The 24,536-nt window shown below is 36.9% G+C and overlaps 1 protein-coding gene across 1 annotated transcript in view; it reads left to right on the top strand.

Annotated features, from left to right (window-relative positions):
- The window catches only part of LOC145667878 (pancreatic triacylglycerol lipase-like), a 139,868-nt gene that overhangs the window by 58,124 nt on the left and 57,208 nt on the right, over positions 1-24,536 (top strand). The window contains exons 7-9 of the mRNA XM_081735309.1: positions 7,307-7,466; positions 14,323-14,426; positions 20,328-20,455. Of these exons, the coding sequence (XP_081591435.1) occupies positions 7,307-7,466; positions 14,323-14,426; positions 20,328-20,455 (392 nt within the window). The remainder of the gene's footprint in view (positions 1-7,306; positions 7,467-14,322; positions 14,427-20,327; positions 20,456-24,536) is intronic.

Below are 24,536 nucleotides of genomic sequence, written 5' to 3'. Positions count from 1 at the left end.
TTGCTACATACACAAAGTAAATAAGTACATAACAATTTCTTTCAGTAAAATAAAAATTGTGAATTAGTGTTCAAAATCAACAGCCTTTTTTTTTAGCGTCCCGAAGTTCGATTTTTTCGATGACTACACATGGAACTTTATCCACATTCATGCTATTTTCTTCATACGTGGAAAATATACAAGGCTGTACGTGGAAAATTCCAAGAGATAAAATACCCTACAAAATCGATTATATTCTCGTCAAGCAATGATTCAGGGAGAGGGGGGTGGACATTGATTCGGACCACAATCTTCTAAAAGCAGAAGAGCAAACATGGATGAGGTCAATCAAGAAAGCTCGGAGGAGAAATCGTAAAACGGAATTTAGAACGATAAAGAAGTATAGACAGTAAAACGAAGAAAGAGCTAGAAGAAAAATGCTGTGCAGTAAACGATAGGTAGTGACGAAACTTTTTCGCAACAATTTTGATATTTTGTAGCATTAATTATCACAATTTTTGCATTTATTTTTTTCAAATGTAGTGCAAGTTTTTTTCTTTTTTTAACAATTAAGGAACTTGTAAACAGAATATATTTTTCGAAGTAAGGTATATATCTAATACAAAAATGAGGATATACCTTGATTAGGTGCACATTCTAACTAATGTATTCACTGAATTATGGAAATTAATAAAAAAATTTAAACATTTCCTCTAACGTTATCCTTAGCTAAAGGATAACGTGCAGCAAGACGTTACCAATTTTTCTTTTAAGTTTGTTCTCCTGTCAGTAACAATCATATTATACTTCGAAAATAACCTCTCGGCATCAACACTCGAGACTGGTAACCGTATTGAACGTAACCTGACAGTAAAAGGCCTGTGATTAACTTTTAAGTTAACTTCCTTATCTTCACTGTTAAGAACTTCGGTAACCTTACTTTTAAATTCACGGTAAACAACCAACAGATCATGAACATTTTCACCACAAAACACAGTCAAGGACTTAAACAAAAGTTCAGTTTTGTTTATGTCTATACCTTTATAAAGTGAAACAGTTTCTGGATCAAATAACTCACGTAGCTTTTTCGTAAATGAAATTTTTTAAAGTTAAATAATATTGAAAATGCGCGTTTTAGTTATTATTAGCAATAATTAACAAGAATTCCACTTTTTTCGTTTTCATTCGCATTTATCGCAATTAATGCCGAATTTCGCAAAACTTCGCGATAATATAATATGTGATTTCTGGCTCTGAAATGAAAAGTTTGAGGGTTCCTGAAACATATACGCATACATTTTTTTAACGTTTCGCACATATCGCATTAACGGAAAATTTCGTCTCTAACGATAGTGTATACAGCGTGGAAGAAGAAGAAAAGTTAAGCAGATACGTTAAGCAGGAAGCAGATTCTTCTAGATACACTAAATAACGATACTGGCAAGATGGATATAGCATCGAAGATACGTTTAAGGAACTGAGGGAACGCAAAGGGTGGAAACTATGAACATCAAGGAATACAGAAGACTGAATAATGAATTGAGAAGAGAAACTGACAGAACTATAAAGAAATATTGGAAGCAACATGTGAACTTCTACATCGTGACATATATGATCTGATGAGTAAGAAAGCACTCTTTAATTGCAATTTTTAATTGAGTGGAAGGATGAACAAAAGTATACACGCTTTTGGAGTCGAAGATCAAGAAGGTCACATAGTCACAGAAAATCAAAGAATCCTTAATATCCGGGAGGAATACATAAATAATCTGGATGACCACAAGAACTTTCTAAGAGATACAGTAATCGAAGGCGAAGAAGAAATGTATGAAAAAGACGAATGATCCAGTATACTGAAAAGCGAATTAGTACAAACCATCAAAAGCGTGGGAAGGAGGAAGGCCACTGGAGACGACGAAATACCAGCGAACTTGCTCAATTGATTAGGAGATAATGGAATACAAGTACTGACTTCACTTATCAAAAAGATTTGTTTGAGTAGAGAATGACCGAAAATTTTCTAGATGTTACAATAGTTACATCACCTGAGAAAAAGCAAGTAAGGAAGTACAGTTATCACAGAATCATTAGCTTTATTTCCTACACTGAAAAGATTATTAAGATTATTGCATTGAATAAGAGCTAAGATAATAAAATAGAAGACATATTCGAGGAAGATCAACTTGGGTTTCAAAAAGAAAGACGTACCAAAAATGATATTAGGTTGATGAGAATTATATCAGAAAGAGTTCTCGATGTTTGTGCTTCATCGACTGGCAAAAAGCTTTCGACCGGGTCAATTGGATCAAAGTTCTGGAAATACTTAAAGAAATCGGAGTCGGCTAGAAGGATCGTGGACTCCTTCGCAACATGTATATAGGACAAAGAGTGAATTTGCTCGAGAAAGTAACAGTATGGAGACTGTAGTCAAGCATGTGATATTCAATTCAGTTATTCAACGTCTACACTGAATGCTTAATGAAGGAAACATTAAGTGAAATTCAAGATTTCTCGATTGGTGGACAAATCATCATCAAAGTGAAGTATGCGGACGAGACGGTTATTATAGCTAGCACCGAACAAAGACAACAGAGGACGATTAACAGAATAGTTAACACTGGGAAACAACATGAAATGGAAAACTAGTTCATAAAGTCGAAAGTCATGAGAATATCTCGTTGAAACACGCCCTTAAGAATCCGAGTACAATAAAGAGAGCTTGAAGAGGTCGATCATTTCTAATATCTGGGAAGTATTTTAACGAGAGATTTTTGCTGCTCCAAACTTATTCAGGTAAAGAATTGCTGAAACAAAAGATGAATTCAATAAGGAAAGATCACTCTCAACTAGGAGTCTTAACATTGGATTAAGGAAGAAGCTGATTAAGTGCTATATATGTAGCATGGAGAAAGCTTCGAAATGTGGTGCTGGAGAAAGATGAAGAAGATAAAGTGGACAGAGAGAGTAACAAATGAAGATATTTTAAAGCTAGTAGCAAAGAAGAGGACTCTCTTATCCAACATCCTTCGTAGAAAGCCATTTGGATTTTACATATCTTGCAAAGATATTGCCTTCTTTATACCACCATAGAGAGTAAGATGAAAGAAAAGCAAGGAGCAGGAAGAAGAACACAACTTATAGATGATTTGAAAAATAGTAGAAGATAATGAGAGTAAAAGAAGGAACCTAAAGATCGAGAAACATTGAAGAAACATATCCAGACCTTAAGCTAAAAGGGAGATGTAATAATATCTATTAGTCAGAGGACATGCCAACTGTCAGAACACTTAATAATAATAATAATAATAATAATAATAATAATAATAATAATAATAATAATAATAATAATAATTATTATTATTATTATTATTATTATTATTATTATTATTATTATTATTATTATTATTATTATTATTATTATAGTGATCAGAAATAAGTCTTTATTCCTACATTTACTGCAATTAAGGTGGAAATTCCAATAAAAAAAAAACTATATTAATCTAAATTTTAGTGTATATGTAGAGCACACCAAAGGTGCCCCATTGTTGCCACCCATTTTTCATATATACCTAAGTAACAATTGAAAAGTAGTTAAATTCCTTTATTATCAATTTGCTAAACTTTAAGTCGATAAGTTCATATCATTTTAAATTTAATTTTATTGAACTTAATCTGTAGTAAAGTTATTTATTTGTTGCCGTCGGAAATTTCAAACTTCCGACAAATCACAATTGAATAGGAAAAACTTGAAATATAATATTTTTCTACGGGTCCCTCAACAGACTTCCAATTTATAAGAATTTCTCTTACAAAGAGTTTCAATTCTTATGGATGGGAAAGTGCATATTGCAAAGTTCTATATGTCCTCCAACAACACGTACGGGTTGTAAACAAATTTCAGACGACAACTACGTAGACGTGGTCAATCATCTTCATAGATCGGCAAGTAAACGAAGATTAATGCTGTCAGCAACATTTTTGGATAAAAGGAGCCATAACACCGTAGAACGCATCGATCTCCAACGATTGATCACCACCACCACTATTACCTAGGACGTCTGGCTTTTAACAGCACCTTAGTCCTTGCCACTCTCTAGAACACCTGGTTTCTGAGTTTCTTTTGTTAGGGCTCCTGGTCTCTGCAATCATTCACAACTCCATAAGACGTCTGGTCTCTGAGAACAACTTAATCCTTGCTACTCTCTCGAACACTCGGTTTCTGAGAGTTTCTTTTGTTAGGACCCCTTTTCTCTGCAATCATTCCCCACTCCCTAAGACGTCTGGTCTCTGAGAGCACCTTAATCCTTGGAACTCTCTAGAACTCCTGGTTTCTGTGAATTTATCTTGTTAGGACGCGTTGTCTCTGCAATCATTCCCCACTCCCTAAGACGTCTGGTCTCTGAGAGCACCTTAATCCTTGCAACTCTCCAGAACGCCTGGTTTCTGAGAGTTTCTTTTGTTAGGACGCCTAGTCTCTATTCATTCACTACTTCTTAAGACGTCTTGTCTCTCAGAGCACGTTAATCCTTGTCACTCTACAGGACACCTGGTTTCTGAAAGTTTATTTGCTAGGACGCCTGGTCTCTGCAATCGTTCACATTCCCTAGGATGTCTAGTCTCTGAGAGCATCTTAATCCTTACTACTCTCTAGAACACCTGGTTTCTGAAAGTTTATTTGCTAGGACGCCTGGTCTCTGCAATCTTTCACCACTGAATAGGACGTCTGGTCTCTGAGAGTACCTTAATCCTTGCCTTTTCTAGTTGGTGTCAGTATTGCTATTGTGATGGGTTCCAGATCAAAGCAGCATATTCCAGTTTTGATCGGACATAGGAATAATACGTTTTTGTTAATGTAGCAATATTGTTAAACTCCTTCCCAGTTCTAATTATGAACCCTAATATCTTGGGAGATTTATTAGGCCTAACTATGTTCTCTGTATGGTTATTAAATGTCAGTTTCGTATCAAATGTAATTCCAAGATCTTTGACTGAATTTAATCTATTTAGAAAGATCTGATTCATTGAGTAATTAACTTTATTTAACTTTTGTTTGTGGTAAACGACAACATGTTAGATTTGTTTATATTTACATTAAGCTGGTTAAGAGAACATCAATTAGCAGTATTTTCCATGTCACGTTGTAAATTGAGACAGTCATTGATGTTCTTTATCCTACCTTATATTTTGACGTCATCAGCAAAAAAGCAATTTGTTACTTAATAATATATGATCAGGCAGATCGTTAATGAATAAAAGAACAATAACGGACCTAAGTTAGAGCCCTGGGGAATTCCAGAATGTGCAATATAGCCAGTTGATTTATATTCTTTGTAGATAATAGTTTGTTTACGATTATATAAATATGATGCAAAGAACTTGATCAAGGATAAGAGAAACTATATTCACCTAGTTTATGCAATAGCACTTTGTGATTGACTCTGTCAATAGCCTTTTCAAAATCTATATACGAGGGTAATTTAACTTGAACTGGCAACACTGCTACCATAGGAGCGTCGTGTGGGCAGTAGACAAATGACGAACGTATTGTGTTCTGTGGATGTGTACGAGTCAGTTCAACAATGCTGCTGTCCCATATTACGATGTGTGTGGCGAGTAGACATTGTTAAAGTGATTGTTGTGTGAAATACCGCCCTAACGCAATATTCACGTGTGCAGAACAGCTTGTGTTTATGAAATTCCAGGTAGCACGACTGCGAAATGCTAGGACGATTCACAGAAGATTAGTAGAGGCTTGTGGTGAAGCTGCCCTACTGTATCGGACAGTGGCGTGATGGGTTGCAGCATTTCAGGCGGGACGACAGTCAACAGACAAAATGCACGGTGGAGGTCATGTGCGAAAGGCTACGGACGAAATTCATTTTGCAAGACTACGGACACTGCTTGACGGTGATCGGCGCTGGACTTGTGGTGAATTGGCGCAGGAGCTGAATATTTCTTCCGGATCAGTGTTATTCATGCTAATACAAGATCTTGGCACGCGGAAAATTGCAGCCCATACTCTAACACAGGCTCAAAAGTAGTATAGGTGGGAATGTGCGCGCCTACACCTTCAACGTTACAATGAGGAAGGTGATGACTTCTTGCATCGCATTATTGAAAGTGACGAAACGTGGGGAAGATCCTACGAGCCTGAATTGAAACGTCAGTCGAGTGAATGGCGCCACCCAGAACCTCCACGACCGGAAAAGCTTAGGCAAGAGCCAGAAACGTGAAGGTGATGATGATAATGTCATACGACCACGAAGTCATTATCCTGTCACATAAAGTTCCACCGGACGTTACCATCAATGCTGCATACTATGCTTCATACCTCAGTGACCATTTGCGACCAGCTTTGCGGCGCAAACGTCCACACCTCCTGGCGTCCAATTCTCCTACACGACAATGCCAGATGCCATACAGCCCATCCAGTACAGGCTCTATTACGACGATGGGGTTGGGAGTCACTGGAGCACCCGCCATAATCCCCGGATATGAGCTCCTGTGATTTCGATCCTTTCCCCAAAATGGAATAACCTTTCAGAGGCAAACATTTCAGAGACATTCCCAGCATTGTTCGTGCCTTAGGGCGCACTGCCAACACCCTCTCACAATTTGGGGCTTTGATAGGTATTCAACGGTTATCAGACATCTGGTGATGGGTTCAACGGGCTGTCGGAGACTACATCGAAGGACTGTTAGCTTCTTGAAGTGAGTGATTCACTGCATTCCATTTCACAACTACGTTACCACTTCGAGTTAAATGACTCTCGTATATTACATGCATACCTACATCCTACATCTAACGAATTTCCTATTAAGTCTGTGATAAATGCAAGGATTGTTATTGTTAATTTATGTGGAATAAAACCATGTCGATATGGTGAGATTACGAATTGGATGTGGTCAATTATTATATGTCGGTATAGGATTTGTTAAAATAACTTTGCAAAAATAGATAAATTGATATAGGCCGGTAGTTATTTATTTCAAGTTTATTATTGTTTTTTTTTTTTTTGTATTGGGCAAACTATAGATAATTTGAACTTATCCGGAAAAGCGCATGTTTTGCAAGCGAGATTGAATGTAATCCATAACAGATATGTAAATTCATATACATGAAGTTTAATTTACATTTTTCTAGTAGTTTGCAGCGAAATATTTAGGTTTGAAATTTGATACTTGACTTTATACGACTGGTGAATTTATCATCACCCCTTTTTCTGTTATAATTCGCCAATACTCCGAAAGATTAATATCCTGACCTTCAGCACTTGCATGTAAGAGAAATTTAATTTATTCTTCATTAATAAACGTAATTTTTCAGGCATGCCAGAAGAAGACGTCCTATATTAGCCCGTAAACCGTTCTCACTTGAAGACTCTGATTTCAATCCTGAAAGATGGACTTATTTCATTATCCATGGCTACTTAGGAAATGGCATAGTCTCCTGGGTTCGAGATATGGAAGCTGTCTTACTCAGTAAGGTTTGTTACTATTGAAATATATTTTAAGCATTAACCTTTGAACACTTAAATGTTTAACCTTTTACGTGAAAGAAATTGCTTTTCATTCTTGGAGGTTTCAAAATGTTACTATACACTAGCTGATTTTTTTAATTAATAGCATTTTTACACAGGAAGCACAAGTGGCCCTAGTCAAAGGTATCCCCGGAATCTATTTAGATATTGGTATTATAAAAAAAGTACAAGAGTAAATAGAACAAAATATTTATGTATGACAACTATGCGTAGAAAGTAAAATTGGGTTGTTGCAGAGTGCTGAAATTCTCCTCCCTGAGAGTCCAAACACATTTAAACACAATCCTTTTAGATGTAACCACAGGAAGATGTCAGATGTTCATATCTGGTTACCTTAGAGGCCATATTCTTTATGAAATTACTCTGCCCGGAGAAAATTAACAGATTTCAGCTATTCTAATGCCAGAGGCAAGCTTCCGAAGCAGGTCAGTATGCGGCCCATAAATGTAGAGGGGCGACCCAACCATATTATAGTTCATTTGCAAGCCTACCGTGAAAAGGTTTGGGGGGCAGTGAAAATTTATGGGGGCCAGGCCCACCCTAGCCCCACTGCATACGGGCCTATTCCGAAATCGTTTCTTTCCGATTTTTCATATCTATTCATTCATAGACAGAAATGTAACTGAAATTCTAGGAATATTTAGAACAACAAATGAATGTTATCAAGGTTATTTTAAGTAGGACGTCCGTTGGTTTCCTGTTTAAATATATATATAGTCCGAAACCAAATATAGTCCCCATCAGAATCGACGACTTTCTGCCAAAGTTCTGGAAGACCACGGATTCCATCGCGGAAAATTTGGTGGGCCGTGAAGCGAAGAAGGTATCAAGTGTATTTTGCACCTGTACTAGGGATTTGAACTGGCGTCCTCGAAGGTCATTCTCCAAAAGATTGAACAGGTGATATAATCGGACGGTGAAATGTTCGGAGAGTATGATGGATGCAATATTGTTTCCCATCCAAAGCGTGGAATGGTGTTCCGGGTCATCCTAGCCACGTCGGCTTACCGTTATCCTGTAACAGGTGGATCCCTTTGGAATTCGGAAGTGCTGGCTGTCTCCAGAGTTTTCAGTTTTTCTTGAACAGGGCTCAACTCCTGATACCACACAGTTGCACTGATGGTCTGACCAGCTGGTAGCAGTTCCGATGCACGATGCCGTGACCAGTCCACCAAACGCACAGGAGCTTCTTCTGGTGCAATACTGGTTTCGGCTGTTTTGGAACCGGTTCATGGGATGCTAACCAATGATAACGACGCCGTGGAGCTTCGTACAGGACACACTTCTTATCACATGTCAACATCCTGTCCAGAAATAGCTCCTTCCTCAGACGAGACATAGAAACATAGGTGTCTGCTCCTGTTTCTTTCTGGCCCGAAGTGAAATCATATGGGATTCACCGATCCTACTGGTAGTGCTTCCCAAGTTGATGGAGGTGCTGCCGGATGGTTTCTCCACTCACACTGAATTGTAGTCCCAGTTCCTTATATGTCTGGTCACTGTTCGTATCAATTGCTGCCTGAAGATCTTCATTTTGTACATGTGTTAATCTTCCGCCACGTGGTGCGTTCTCGAGTGTTTCATCATCCTTAAACTTGTTAAGCTACCGCTGCACTGTCCGCGTAATCATGACACCCCCCACAAACGCCTGACGTATCTTCCGCCTCGCTGCAGCGGCGTTTGACCCCAGTTGGAACTCGAACAGCATATACGCCCTTCTGACGCTCTGTTGAGTATATTCAATATATTTGGAACCAGGAAATGTAACGGAAGAATTAGCGTTACATATTTAGATGGTGCCGAAACCGTGGGAACCTCGAGATTAGTCAGGAGTTTTAGTAAACTATCTCAACATCACGGATTACATTTTACTAAGTAATAAAAGAAAAATGTATCGAAGAACTAAAATAAATACCAGTACAGGAGTTGAAGATGTCAATATTCCAGCAACTGAGACTTCAACGGATGTGATGGATCTTTTACGACACCTAGGTCAGCAAATGAATTCCATGACACAAAATTTGGAACAGATGGATTCCAAAATGGATTCCAGATTAGAACAAGTAACATTGGATTCCAGACTGGAACAAGTAAAACTACAACTAGGACAGCAGATGGATTCCAAATTGGAGCAAGTAACGCAGCAGATAAATACAAAACTGGATACCGACGATAGGATAGAGCAAATTATCATGGTTTTGCAGTAGTGAGTAGTACCGTTGATGTAGTAGAAACACAAGTCAATGAACATACAAACCAAATTCGGAGACTGCAAGAAGAGGTACATACCATCAAAGAGAAAATCAGTACAGCAAAGTGTAATCCTGATCCTGCCCTCAATGTAGTGTATGAGGAACATAGGAGAACTGAATCAAGACCATGTGATGAAGACAGCAATTCATCAGAAGTATATTCTGAAAGGGAAGACACCATCTCTAATATCGAAGACGAAGGAAAAGATCACATTGCAGAAACCATACAAACGTGAAACGTAGACATGTAAGGTATTTTAGAACTAGTAATCGCGTGAAATTTAGTGAAATAAGATCCTTAACTAAATTCAGTGGTAGATCTGAGGACATCCCAGCGAATACCTTTTTAGAAAAAATTGAAGAATGTGAACTAATTGGAAAAGATAAGGCTAATTTCCTCAAAATATTGCTACATATTTTGTTACCATCTTGTTCGGTATGGTATAAAGCAATCAGATGTAGTCTGCCTAATTATTCAGATTTTAAAAATGCTGTGTTAGCAAATTTTGAAAACGATTTTATGTTAGCAGACCGGGATGCTCAAATTAGAAACCGACGTTTTTATCCTAAACTGGACAAAAGTCTTACAGATTTTGTAATTTTAGCTTATATTGACTTGGAACAGATCAATCCATATCAGCAGGAATCACGCATTATTGCATCAATAAGAATATTATTACCGTTTAGGCTACAGCAAGTATTGATCTCTTCGCAGTGTATTAATTTTAATCTCTTGATAATGATAGTTTAAAATAATGAGAGTCAGTCTAGGTTACAAAATAATAATAACAGAAATCAAGCTAACCATATCCCTGTTCGAAATATCAATGTTAGAGAAGATTGTAATCATAATACGAGAGGTAATGTTGGATTTTCTGGTAATGGCAATACGACCGAATCTAATTTTAGAAAAAACAGAAATAATAATCATACAGCTTAATCGCTCATTCATCAGATACTCCCAGATTTCGGTAATTACATAGGTGGGAGATATTTTCAAAATAGGAACCAAGGAACTGGTGAAGTAAATAACATACAGAAATGTACTCAAGATTGTGCCATTCAATGTAACTTAATCGAATCTTTTGGTAATGTAACTTAAGCGAAATTTATGGCGTCCATCAAAACATATTCAATTAGTTTTTGTTTTGTTTCACTTTGAATATTGTAATGATTTCATTTGTAATTAGTACTTCGTTTGAATTTTATACAGTTATATTAATGATTTCGAGGAATGCATGAGAATTAAGCATAATTTCCAATCTATATACGGACCTATTTACAATCTATTTTGGTTATGATTTCATCGTAATTTTTACTTCGTTCACATCCTATGCAAGCACATCTACGTGGGTTGCTATATATATTTCTGGCCTAGGCAACACTAAGTGTTGCCAGGTGCAATCTGACATTTCCATTGGAAAGTTTGACATTTTGTAGCATAAATGTACTCAGAACTTTTTGACTTACGACAATTTTTTTTTCTTTTACAGGTACTTGAAGAAATCAACTTGGCAAAAAAATGGAATTAACTCGTGAACATTTTCGTGCGATCATTTTTCACAACTTTCGACGTGGATTATCACGACAAGAGTGCATCGATGAACTTAAATCTTTGTATGGCGACGAAGCACCATCCTATAGCACTGTGAAAAACTGGTACAACGAATTCAATCGTGGCCGACGCTCGCTCAAAGACGAATTCCGTGAAGGTCGTCCAAAAACAGCCGTTGTGCCAGAAAACATCGATGCCGTACGTGAACTGATAATGCAAGACCGTCATGTGACTTACCGTGAGATAGAGGCATGCCTAGGCATTTCTTCCACCAGCATACATTCGATATTGCATGAACACCTGGCCGTAAAAAAGGTTTGTTCTCGTTGGATCCCGCACAATTTGACAATCGCTCAAAAGAAAGCTCGTGTGGATTGGTGTAAAGAAATGCTGAAAAAATACGATCGCGGTGCTTCAAAAGACGTTTATAAGATCGTCACAGGTGACGAATCATGGATCTATGCGTATGAGCCCGAAACAAAACAGCAATCGACCGTGTGGGTCTTCCAAGACGAGCCAAATCCAACGAAAGTTGTTCGTGGAAGAAGCACTTCGAAGCAAATGGTCGCCTGTTTCTTCGGCATAACTGGTCATGTGGCGACTGTTCCGCTTGAGCAACGTAGGACGGTCAATTCTGAGTGGTACACCACCATTTGTTTGCCTGAAGTCTTCGGAGAAATTCGAAAAATGAACAAGAGAAGACGAATCATTGTGCACCATGACAATGCGAGCTCTCACACATCGGCTCAAACCAGCGCATTTTTGACCGGCCAAAACGTCGAAGTGATGGGTCATCCGCCGTACAGCCCTGACTTGGCACCCAATGACTTCTTTTTATTCCCACACATCAAGAAAAAAATGCGTGGTCAACGATTTTCGTCGCCAGAAAATGCTGTTGAAGCATTCAAAAACCATGTTTTGGAGGTGTCTCAATCGGAGTGGAAAAAGTGCTTCGAAAATTGGTTTGAGCGCATGCAAAAGTGTATAAATCTTGATGGAGAATATTTTGAAAAACAATAAAACCATTTTCGTTGATAAATATTCGTATTTTCATTATTAGGCCAGAAATATATATAGCAGCCCTCGTATGCATCAATACAATACATCTATCAAATTTATGCTAATTATGCCCGAATAAATAAAATATGTTATGTTGTATTTTAAATTACACCAACTTTATTGTTAACAAGTATAAATGGTATTGAATTAAAGAATTTATTTAGGACCTAAATAATCAACCAACTTATCATATTTTGAATATGTCTTCCCCATCGATAATTTTATAAAATTAAAATAAAATTAATTATTGGAACAAATATAAGAATGATATAAAGATAAGATGAAAATAATATATTATTTCATGAATTGTAATTTATATATATATATATATATATATATATATATATATATATATATATATATATATATATATAAAGGCTATTCAAAAAGTAAGGTAACCAGATATATGAAATGTTTAACGGTCCAGGATTCTTTCTTCAATTGTAATCAATTCAAGAAGTCCTATAGTTTGAGAGCCATATATACAACGATAATGTATATTTTGTATGTACTTCTAAGTATTGTTTCTATTTACGGACAAAAGTGCTATTTAAAAGGGCACAAGCGGTTAAGAAGAAGAAGAAGAAAATATAAAGAAATAATTTAAAATATTTTGTATTATATCGATATATTTCCTGTTTTCGTTGCTATGACAACTTGTTTATCTTGTTGTTACGGTAACTAAAAAAGATAGAACGAAGAACCATATTTTTAGAATTCAATGTACATTATTTTAATGTGACAAATACGGTATATTTTGAAAAATATATATATCCAAAAATGCATTAACTGTGTTGAGTGATTCATTGTAATCTCGTGTACTTTATAAATATTCAATATATTTGGAACCAGGATATGTAACGGAAAAATTAACGTTACACAATTACTTGTGGTGGCACCCTTGTATTTTAGCTATGCCAAGTGATATATTTTCATGTCGCCCGATGGAACCCTTTTCCGGGACAATAAGAAGGAAATTAGTGAAAGGATTTTATTTTTTTTAACAATTCTTTCTAATGTTGCGACAAAATTAAACCAGTACGAAAAATAGAAGCGTTAATAATAATAATTCTGTTTACAATGAAATTTGCCATCTTTTATACTTACCTCTCTAGTAATAACGGTCTTTTTCAGTTCTGTGTATAATTTTGAAAAAAATGTGTATAAAATTATATTTCAGTTATTTAGATTCGACTTCAATGTTGGTGGAGTATATATTTTTTTCGACAATTCTGATTCCGACCCGTGAGTAGCGATATTCGTTCCAAAGAACATGGGCTGCATGGGAATTTCTCATACGTTGTACTTACCTCTCCAAAACTTTCGTGGTGACCGAATTTGGGTTGAAGTGGCCTGGTAGTTATTGTTTGGTTCATTGCTGCATTAGCAGGCTGTAATCTGTTTACATCTGTAAGTTGCGCAAATGGATACATACATAATATACTTTGACATGGTTTATTCGAATAGTTGCAAGAACCTCGAAGTAAACTTCGCTTGACGCATAATGAAAAAAAGTGTTGTAACAATAAACCGTGATCCTCCATCTTGTATCCTCGGTGTGGTACAAAATTTATTATTACAGTAATTTAAATATAAATATTAACTTTTACATCTTGCATGTCAAGAGTCCAAGGAAAGAGCTACAAGCTAAATGCAATTTCCAAATTCTTATAATAGAGAATAATATCGATGTAGCACTTCAAATTTTCCTCCTATTTCGATATTTTTCTCTAATAATATACCTAGGTGAAGAAATACTCTATCACACAATTTAACTGATCATCTATTGATCAATGGGCTTCGAGAATTCAAGTGTATTTTCGACATTAACAGAAAAACTTAAAAGGAATCCAGTTGTAAGGTTTTTTTCCTTAAATCTTCTATTTATTGGAATATTAGGTTGTATATCTTGTAGTAATTGTTAATTTGATTGCAGACTGATGGCAATGTATTTGTTGTCGATTATGAGCCTGGAGCTTGGAAGATCAATTATGCACAGGTCATTGCCAACATTCGAGTAGTCGCAGTGGAAGTAGCCAGGTAAATTTCCGCAAAGCGATTCGAAGACCTACGTTCTGGAAGTATTTTACATATCGTCACTGCGCCTCGAAAAATTATTCTGTGACACTTTTGCCGAAAATGAATTATATATACTACAATATCAGCAGCAAGTCGTGTTGCCTCTTCCCTTACACTTTTCTATGAGAATTCTTAGAATTCTTAACAGTTTTCTTATAATAAGGAAACAAAATTCGCATTTGTTAATCTAATATATAAAATTGAAAGTGACTATGTTTGTGACCAGAACTCCTGAACCACCCAAGCGAATTCGATCAAATTTTCAAGATAGATGACGTTTGGGCTTGGGATAGCTTTTATCATTTCACTCTCACGGTTGAACTTAGAGGTGAGAAGAGAGATATTAAAATAAATAGAACTTATTGATTTTCGAACCACCCAACCGATCTCGATCAAATTTTCAACATAAATGAGGTTCAGGTCTGGGATGGTTTAGGGCAGAGATAGGGGATATATATATATATATATATATATATATATATATATATAAAATCGAAAATGACCGATATTAGTGTCAAAACCATAGTTTTCAGAATCATTGAGATGAACGGTCACACTTCCGATGCCGTTTAAATTCAAATTCATCTCTACAACTGGAGGGATGGGGATATATATATAAATAATTAATAAGACGAACAGTGACACTTCCGATGCCGTTTAAATCCAAATTCAGCTCCCATTGCCCTTTTAAGTTCAAAATGAAACGTATTCTCCCTCGTACGAAGAACTGGGAATCTGTAAGTAATGTGCATGGTAAGAAAGCATATATTTAGCTTCTCCTGGAAAGTTTGCCAGTTCTGGATATAACGGTTTTTTGAGGCGCAGCGGCGATATGTGAATATGAGATATATATATGATTGATTGTAACATAATTAAAAATAACATGAGTAAGTACTTTTCCAGTTATCCCTGTAAGTACAATATTTGAACAATCTATTAGTTTTTTTTATTTAAATTTTAATATTTTTCTTATGTCCAGTACGTAGCTTGTCTCTGAGACATTCTGAAGCAAACACACGTTTCTCTGGATCAACCAACGTTGCTTTGCGAGGTTGATCCTTGCCAAAACTATCTCAAAACATAATCATGCCTGTATCATTGTTTTCCTTATATGTAGTAATTCGTGTATCCAACTAACTGTTCCTTAACTGTGCAATTGCAACCACTCACATCACCCATGGCTTCAGAACTGAAATGCTCCTCTTAACCTTGTACGTACGGGTACCAGATACTGCTGTTTGAGACCATGGAAGGAGTGTTACCAATAGCACAACTAAAATTGCGGTAACATTGTTCTCTGTGATAGTGAAACCTAGGGAAAAAAGGACTTCGTGATACTGTGTACACATAACTTTTTTTAAATATAGGCCTATTCCAAACTTAATTTTCATTGTCTACGATCAATAAACAGAATACCAATGGAATCAAACTGAAGTTTAATCGCCGTTAATTAACTTGACTTCATTCGTTTTTACGAAGATTAGCATGTATTCTGAATTCACCAGTGTTTATATATTTACTAGTTCAGTTACTGATAATAAGAACGTAACAATCAGAAAACAGCTTTTTGTAGTATTTACTGTTGAGTTACTAATAACTAGTTTCAATCTTTGATCGGTCACTGAAAATATACCTTAGGGCCTATGTATCCAAAATGACTATTTCCTCACATTACAATTACTAGTAATGAACATCAATTAAAACCTATTGTAAGAATAAAATTGTAAAGTTACTTATGTGTGAGTAATATTCTAACTTTTACTGATTCAAGAGATAGATACGGATTCTTATGTATCCCATTACAAGAATTATTTCGAAATATACAGGAGTTATCTCAGAAAGACTGTTTTGGGATTAGTACTATTTTCTTCTCACTAAATGAAGTAAGACATTTGTATACCCTGACATAGGGCTTATCTATAAATCTATCATAGCAATTAAAACGAAAACTGTTAGCGAACTGGCTGTATTCTTGTCCTCACTAAATAAAGAAAGTGAGAAATTTATATGTTGTACTATAGGAATTATCTCTAAACCTATTATCTTGAAAAGACTGTTTTAAATGAGTACTATTATTACTCTCAGTGCATGTAGTGAGATAAAAGAATTATCTCGAAAAGCAGGTTTCGAACAAATACTGTTCTTGCTATCACTAAATCAATTAAGGCATTTGTATACCCAGTCATAGGATTTATCTCTAAATCTATCATAGCAATTGAAACAGGAAACCATTATTGGACTGCACTATTCTTATTCTCACTAAAAGAAATGAGAGATTTATATGTTGTACTATAGAAATTATTTCGAAACCTATTATAGGAAACCTATTATCTCGAAAAGCTGGTTTTGAACGACTGCTCTCTTGCTCTCACTGAATCAAGTGGGGTATATAAAACTTATCTCGAAAAGCAGGTTTTGAACAAATTCTGTTCTTGTTGTCACTAAATCAATTAAGGCATTTTTATACCCAGTCATAGGATTTATCTCTAAATTTATCATAGCAATTAAAACGAGAAACTGTTATCGGATTGGCACTATTCTTTTCCTCACTAAATAAAGAAAGAAAGTAAGAAATTTATAAAGGTAAACAAGAAAATTCTCTCGGTTTTTCACCCACCAACTTCGAACACCAATATATCACCTAAGACGTAGCTGGAAGATCAAAAGTAGCCCCAATCAGCATCGACGACCTTCTGCCAACGTTCTGGAAGGTCATAGATACCATCGCGATAGAACTTGGTAGGCCGTGAAGCGAAGAAGGTATCAACTGCATTTTGCACTTCTACTAATGATTTGAACTGGCGTTCTCTAAGGTGATTGTCCAAGGAATGGAACTGGTAATAATCGGACAGTGCAATGTCCGGGGAGTATGGCGGATGCAATAGTATTTCCCATCCAAGACGTGGAATGGTGTCCCGCGTCATCCTAGCCACATGGGAATTATCGTTGTGCTGTAACAGGAAGACTCCTTTGTGATTCAGAAGTGCTGGCTCCAGAGTTTTTAGTTTTTCTTGAACAAGGATCAACTGCTGACACTACACAGTTGCATTGATGTTGTGACCACCTGGTAGCAGTTTCCGATGCACGATAAACGAGCAGTCCACCAAACACACAGGGTGACGTTGTTCTGGTGCAGTGCTGGTTTCAGTTGTTTTGGAACTTGTTCATGGGATGTTAACCAATGATGACGGCCACCGTGGGGCATCGTACAGGATACAGAACCCACTTCTCATCACATGTCAACACCATGTCCAGAAATACCTCTTTCCTCAGACGAGATAGCAAAGAAACACAGGTGTCTCATCGCGTTGCCTTCTGGCCAGGAGTCAAATCATGTGTGGAACACATCGATCCAACTTGTAGTACTTCCCAAGTTGATTGAGGTGCTGCCGAATGGTTTCTCCACTCACACTGAATTGTAGTCCCAGTTTCTCACATGTCTTGCTACTGTTTGCCTCAATTGCTGCCTGAAGATCTTCATTTAGTACATGTGTTGTTCTTCCGACACGTGGTGTGTCTTCGAGTGTTTCGTCACCGTCCATAAACTTGTTATATCACCGCTACACTGTCCGCGTAGTCACAACACCCTCACCAAAGGCCTGGCATATCTTGTGTCCCGCTGCAGTGGCGTTTGATCCCAGTTGGAACTCGTTCAGCATACACGCTCTTATGACGCTCTGTGGAGGTCCCATGTTCACTCTGTCGTTACACACGATCATGGTGTAACTGAACTTGGTTTCTTCGTGGCTGTAAATGGTTAACGTTAGTACGCGAAACCCAGGCTCCTCTTTCAGGGACAACTTTCAAGATCATCCAAATCGTTGCTACTTTGATTTTAGTAAATAAGTACTTAAATATAATAAACATCAAAATTTTAAAAAGTGAGTCAAAAACTATCTACAAAACGCAATCAAAAAATCAAGGAATGTTTTCGGGCATGTTCTTGTAGGTCAAACAATCAAACAACTAATCAGTAAAATGTTATATATATATATATATATATATATATATATATATATATATATATATATATATATATATATATATATATATATATACAGATAGTGATCAGAAAAATGGAAACACCTAAACGAAATTGCAACCTTTCGCCTTCAGAACAGCCTTGATGCGACGTGGGATGGAGGCATAGAGGTCGTGAAATGGAAGCAAGTGGAATTTTACACCATTCCTCGTGCAGGGCATCGGCCAGTTCTGTGAGAGAGGATGGAGATTGAAATCGTCGCCGGAGTCGTGTTTCCAAGACGGACCACAGATGTTCAATTATGTTGAGACCTGGGGATTGGGCGGGACAGGGGAGGTGTTAAACTTCATCCCGATGTTCCTCAAACCATGCTGCAACAACGCCAGCTGTGTGAATGGGTGCATTATCATCCTGGAAGATGGCGTCATTCTCCGGGAACAACATCCGGACCATAGGATGCAAGTGGTCTCCTAAAATTGCGACATAATCGTTGGCAGTGATTCGTCCGCTAAGTGTGACCACAGGATCCAATGAAAACCATGATATGGCGGCCCACAGCATCACCGAGCCACGCCATGTTTCACAGTTGGGCGGAGACACTGCAGATCATAAGCTTCTTTGGGCGTTCTCCACACATAAACACGGCCCGTGGTTGGGAATAGGGTGAAGGATGACTCATCCGACCATACCACACGTTCCCAGTCCTCAACGGTCCAAGTTGCATGGTCGCGGCACCATTTGCGGCGTGCGAAAGCGTTATGGTCCTTGATGAGCGGTTTGGCCCGTGCAATACGACCCCGTAAGTTCATGTCATGTAATTCGCGGCGGACTGTGATTGTCGAAACAGGGTGGGGGAGGTGCTGATTGAGTTCCTTCGTCACTTGCTCCGCAGTGGCACGACGGTTCTGCGTGACAATGCGCTTTATTACCCGGCGTGACCTGTCACTCATGATTTTCTTCCGCCCACTGTTCCGCTTCCCCGATGTGGTTTTCCCGTGTGTTGTGTAGACCGTCATCACCTTCGACACTGTCCCACGCGACACACCTAACACAGTAGCCACTGCCGTCACACTCACTCCACATAACCGCGCACATACAATTTGCCCTCTTTGAAAATCTGAGAGGTCTCCCATTTTACACTACCTCCGTCTGCTGCAGCCACTTGGCGCTGCTGTTCCACTGCGCCTGACGTAGTATGGAGACCGACCTAACACACCACCACCAGCGATCCGGCGCTGCGGGCGCCACGACACCACTACCAACCCATACATCTGACGTGTTGCCAACTACAGGTGTTTCCATGTTTCTGATCACTATCTGTATATATTGTAATAATCAACACTTCTGACTAGGGTATATGCACTTATTTATTAAAAACTAAATACAGTGTGACGGTTTCGACAACTTAACGTTGTCTTCATCAGACACTAACTCACATTAAATCACATACTTCTTCTTTTTGTTGTTGTTTTGGAAAAAAGAATTGAAATTGTTCTGGCGACGTGATTTTACTCTATAGCTATCAGTCAGGTGAAGGTATTGATATACGAAGTTTCGAATGCAGACATTGCATTCATCTTCAGGGAGTGTGATGAAGATGAATGCAATGTGTGAAACATTGGATATCAATACATGCCCGTAGCCAGCCCAAAAATGTAAGGGGGGCGATAAAACCATATTATAGTTCATTAGCAAGCCTACCGTGAAAGTTTTAAGGAGCAGTAAATTTTTAGTTGGGCCCGGCCCCCCTAGCCCCCGTGGATACGAGCCTGTATCAATACCTTTACCTGGCTGATAGGTAAGAAGACTTACTAAACAACTTTTTTAAAAAAATTGTGATCTGAACAAGTAATGTTACTTATTCATTATTATATTTGCAGATTGATCACCCATTTAATAATCTTTGAAGGTTTGGATACTGCTAAGGTTCATCTAATTGGTCACAGTTTAGGAGCACAAGCATCCTCGTATATATCGAATCGTGTTGGAGGAGTTGCTAGAATCACAGGTATTCATTCATACATATGTGCAGCCTTTCTCATCTATAAAGTTTTATTTGCAACACTGAATTTGAAATACCACATAGTTCATTTGAAGTCTAGTATATTATGAATATCTAGACGTTTTAAAAGGTTATGGAAAACGAGAATAGTAATATTTTAAAGTTATTTTAGCGTAACATTTTCTTGATTGGATTTACTATACGTTTCCACTTCAGACACCAGCTAATGAAGAATCTATATGAAAGGAAGGTTGAAGAATAAAATTAATTAGATCGATGAATAATATGTGTTTGAAGAGAGTCATATCATCAGCAGCATCTCCGAAAAAAATTCAAGCGGAACGGAAGGACACGCAAAAATGAAACTTACAACACATTGTTGTCTGAGGAAACCTAGATCACCTCCCAAACAGTTTCTTAACAGTGCTGTATTGTTAATATGGTGAGGGTTCAAGTGAACAGTTTGCTGAACTAGCAGCGTTGCTTTTTCATTTAACATACGGTGCCAGTATAGATCTGCATATATTTTAATTGGTTCTGATTGGTTGAAGTTATCCGTTTCTCGCCACGTAGCATACATATAGCACAAATTAAACCCATGCTGCTGAGCGTGCTATCGATTGGGGTAGTAATGAAAATCGCTTTTGGTGTGGGTTCAAACCCGGGTCAAGGAAAGATTTTTCTATTTTTTAAAAATTTTAATAACACGTTTATCATTAAAATAAGATATAAATAAAAACTCATTTGCCCTTGTACGTAATATATAATGCGTAAAAAGTGATTTACTTACCTTATGAAACATAGCTCAGCGAGAGTCAGCGAGCAAAGGGGATAGAAACCCCGAAGGATTCGCTTTGTTCCACTTTTAGCCCCATGATAATACCATGTGACATTACGTCACACTCTGGTGATCCAACTTCGAACCTCACCCGCTTTGTTGTGACCAAAAGCATATTTTACTAGGGTAGCGCGTGAAAAAGAAACATGTCTCATGTTCTTACGAAATGTAACCCAAACATAAGTATCTTTTTACTTTTATCAACACACACAGTGACAATTTTCTTCTATTAATATAATACACAACACATGCACTAGAAGGTTTGGACAATCGCAAACTGCAACCAATCAGAAACTTGTATTTAGTTGCTATGGCTATAGTCGAGCGTAAAAGAAAAAAAATATGCTGTGGAGCCAAAGCTACCTTATCAGTGTACGATTGGAATAATTCCATTTTAAATTGAAAACGATTTATTTCCAAAAACTTTACTCTCAATTTTTACGTATTTTTACTCATAACAAATTTGGCCTATACCCTCCGACTTTTGATAAATTCTATGTACCTAGCAGCTAGAGTAAAAAGGAAATGTTTTTGAAAGTATTTGTTAAACGAAAGAAAGCTAAGCCTTACGTATAGGAAGAAGACTAAAAGTGTACAGTGATTTTCTTTTGCATTTTCCAGCAAAAGTGTGCACCTATCTACAAAATACTCAGTCCTAAAATCCCATCTATTGAAATGAATGTGTTGTGTCTATTTTATGCGAACTTTCTGTATACGTAAACACCAATTTTGTTGATATTTCATCCAAGGTCATTGAAGTATCTTTTTTTTATTATTTCACATGCAAATAATTATTAGATTGCTGTAGAATTGCATGACTTTTCAAAACACTCTTTGTATTCTGAGGGTAGCTTCTGTATGGGTGACCCAATTAGAGTATTCTTCTTTGACGTATGTAAAATGTGGTTATGTGCAAGTATTTGACATTCTTACCTTTATATCAGATTAAACAGAAATTTAAGCCTGTTAAAATTTCCTTTAAAAACATATATACTCACGGACAAACTTGTTTTTACGACTTCCAAACTATGCTATACTTATAAAATTATGGGTGGTCTTAGAGAATGACTATGTCCATATGGTCTGCCTGTCTATTGTCCGACATGAGAGCGGAAGCGGTTAAAGATACGAGAACTAAATTTTTGATAAGGATCCAGCCTCCTTTAACCATGTTCATTATTAGAGTGATTCTAATCAAAATAAGCTCATGTGGTCAGTTGGCATTAGTTTGGCCACAGTAACCGAAATGCAGCATAGGAAAGATTCATCCACAGAAAATATATTGAATTTCAGATTCATAATAAACCACTAAATATGTTTTTCATTAATTGTTTGAATATCAAGAACCAGACGTGCAAATAGTAACATGTATTATCTTTCTACATCATTAAGAGGAGGTAAATTAACGAGAAATTTCAACACTCGTGTTTATGTCACTTGAAGTGTCGTCATCAATCAGACGGAGGGATACAATTACACTTTGTTTACGTTATGATCACTCTAACAGTGTATACCGTTTAGAATAGGTTCTATATTTGTCTGTATTGCTCAACTGTAAAACGGAAGTGGTAGAAAATATACGTTTTCAAAGTTAATCTACGTAGAGTAAAAATGATGTGTCTTCTCGTTCTGCCTAAAGGCTCTCCAGCAATTTGTAGAAAATACTTGAAATGATCTTATCTTTAGGAGAAAGGGGAATTCCCGTTCTGGCTAATCTTTCGAAACGGTTAATTCTGTGCAGGGAGGAATTTTTTCTAGAGATTTTTAATTTAATAATTCTAACAGTCTGTAAGAAGGATATTTCTTCAAGTTTCATCATAAGTTTTAGATGTTATTCAACTTGTTCTTCGCGGAAACATGACTAAGATATAATTGTGTTATTAGCTGAATTATTCACATCTACTTTAATAAAAATGAATACCTGCAGAGAAATGGAAAATTGACTTAGTTGCAAGAAAGCCGTTTTTATTCAGTTTTCCAATAGTTCATCTCTAACATACAAAGGCTCGCAGGACGTAAAAGATGCCACAGTTCACATTTTTAAGGCATATTTGGCCATATATTAAACAAACAATATGGTATAAGGAGATACATAAGACGGCCCTTTAAATAATGAGCCTCTGTCCTCTGCATCACAACTCCTTTTCTGGCTTCACCTGATCAGGTGATTTGTCTTATATACATGATTATATACTACATGCAATATTTCATGTATATATTTAAATTGTAAATTTAAGTACTAACAATACTAAAGGATTAACCCTTAACGAGTTTTCGTTACCATTGGGCTACACATTTTTTGATCTTGCCTATTGCGTTTGAAGAGTATTATTTTCAGGTATTGTTCGTTGTGGTTATTTGTGTACATACTTTCCGCTACGGACAACAGCTGTTGCCCCCTGGTGACATCTCTGGTAAATTTTACGCGGGAAGTAGTCAGTGGATATCAAGGATCTTGTAAAATAGAGGATCTGCCCATATGTATCTTCATCCTATTAAATCAATGCAGCCAAAAAAACAACCGAGCATCGTCACGTCTGATTGGCTACTCTCGTTTCCGCCATCGTCTCATTGGGTACTTTCGTTTCCGCCATAATTGTTGGCTCAAAACATTGCGATCCTATTGGGCGGACTGGGCAGAGTAGGGGTGGCGAAACTGTGACCTATGGCTTCAAGATTTTGTTCAAGTGCAGATCCTCTATTTTATAAGATCCTTGGTGGATTTGTTGTTTTGCAAGCAGTGCCGGAAGGAAATAGAAAAAGTAGTGAACCGTTAAGGAGTAAAAAGATTGAATGAGTACAGAACGAAATGCTAATCACTACATATGCACAATTCGTTTGTTTTGTGTTCGTTTCAGTTACATTGTCAAACGTCTTTCCTACAACTGAGACAATCAATTTTCCATTTCCCTAAGTTATTTATTTACCTATTTATTTACTTTTTGAATCCACATTCATCTGTACTAAAGCAGATGCGAATAACACTGCTAATAACAGAACCGTCTCCTAGTCATTTCTCCGAGAAGAACAAGTAGAAATAACATTTAAAATTTAAGTAAAAACTTGAAGATATGTATAGTTATTCTTCTTACAGAATCTGTTAGAATTACTAAACGGATTATTACGAATGCAGGGCAAAATCGAAAAAGACAAAACCCAGAAAAATTCTGACAAAACGGACAAAATTCAAAAGATAGAATCATAGGCGCAACCTAATAAAAGGATTATTATTTTTATAGCCAATCAGCT

This window comes from Thermobia domestica, chromosome 13, assembly GCF_964235325.1.
Source record: "Thermobia domestica chromosome 13, izTheDome1.hap1.1, whole genome shotgun sequence".
Lineage (NCBI taxonomy): Eukaryota > Metazoa > Arthropoda > Insecta > Zygentoma > Lepismatidae > Thermobia > Thermobia domestica.
Note: the sequence above shows the minus strand (reverse complement) of the source record. Positions and strands in the feature narration are given on the sequence as shown.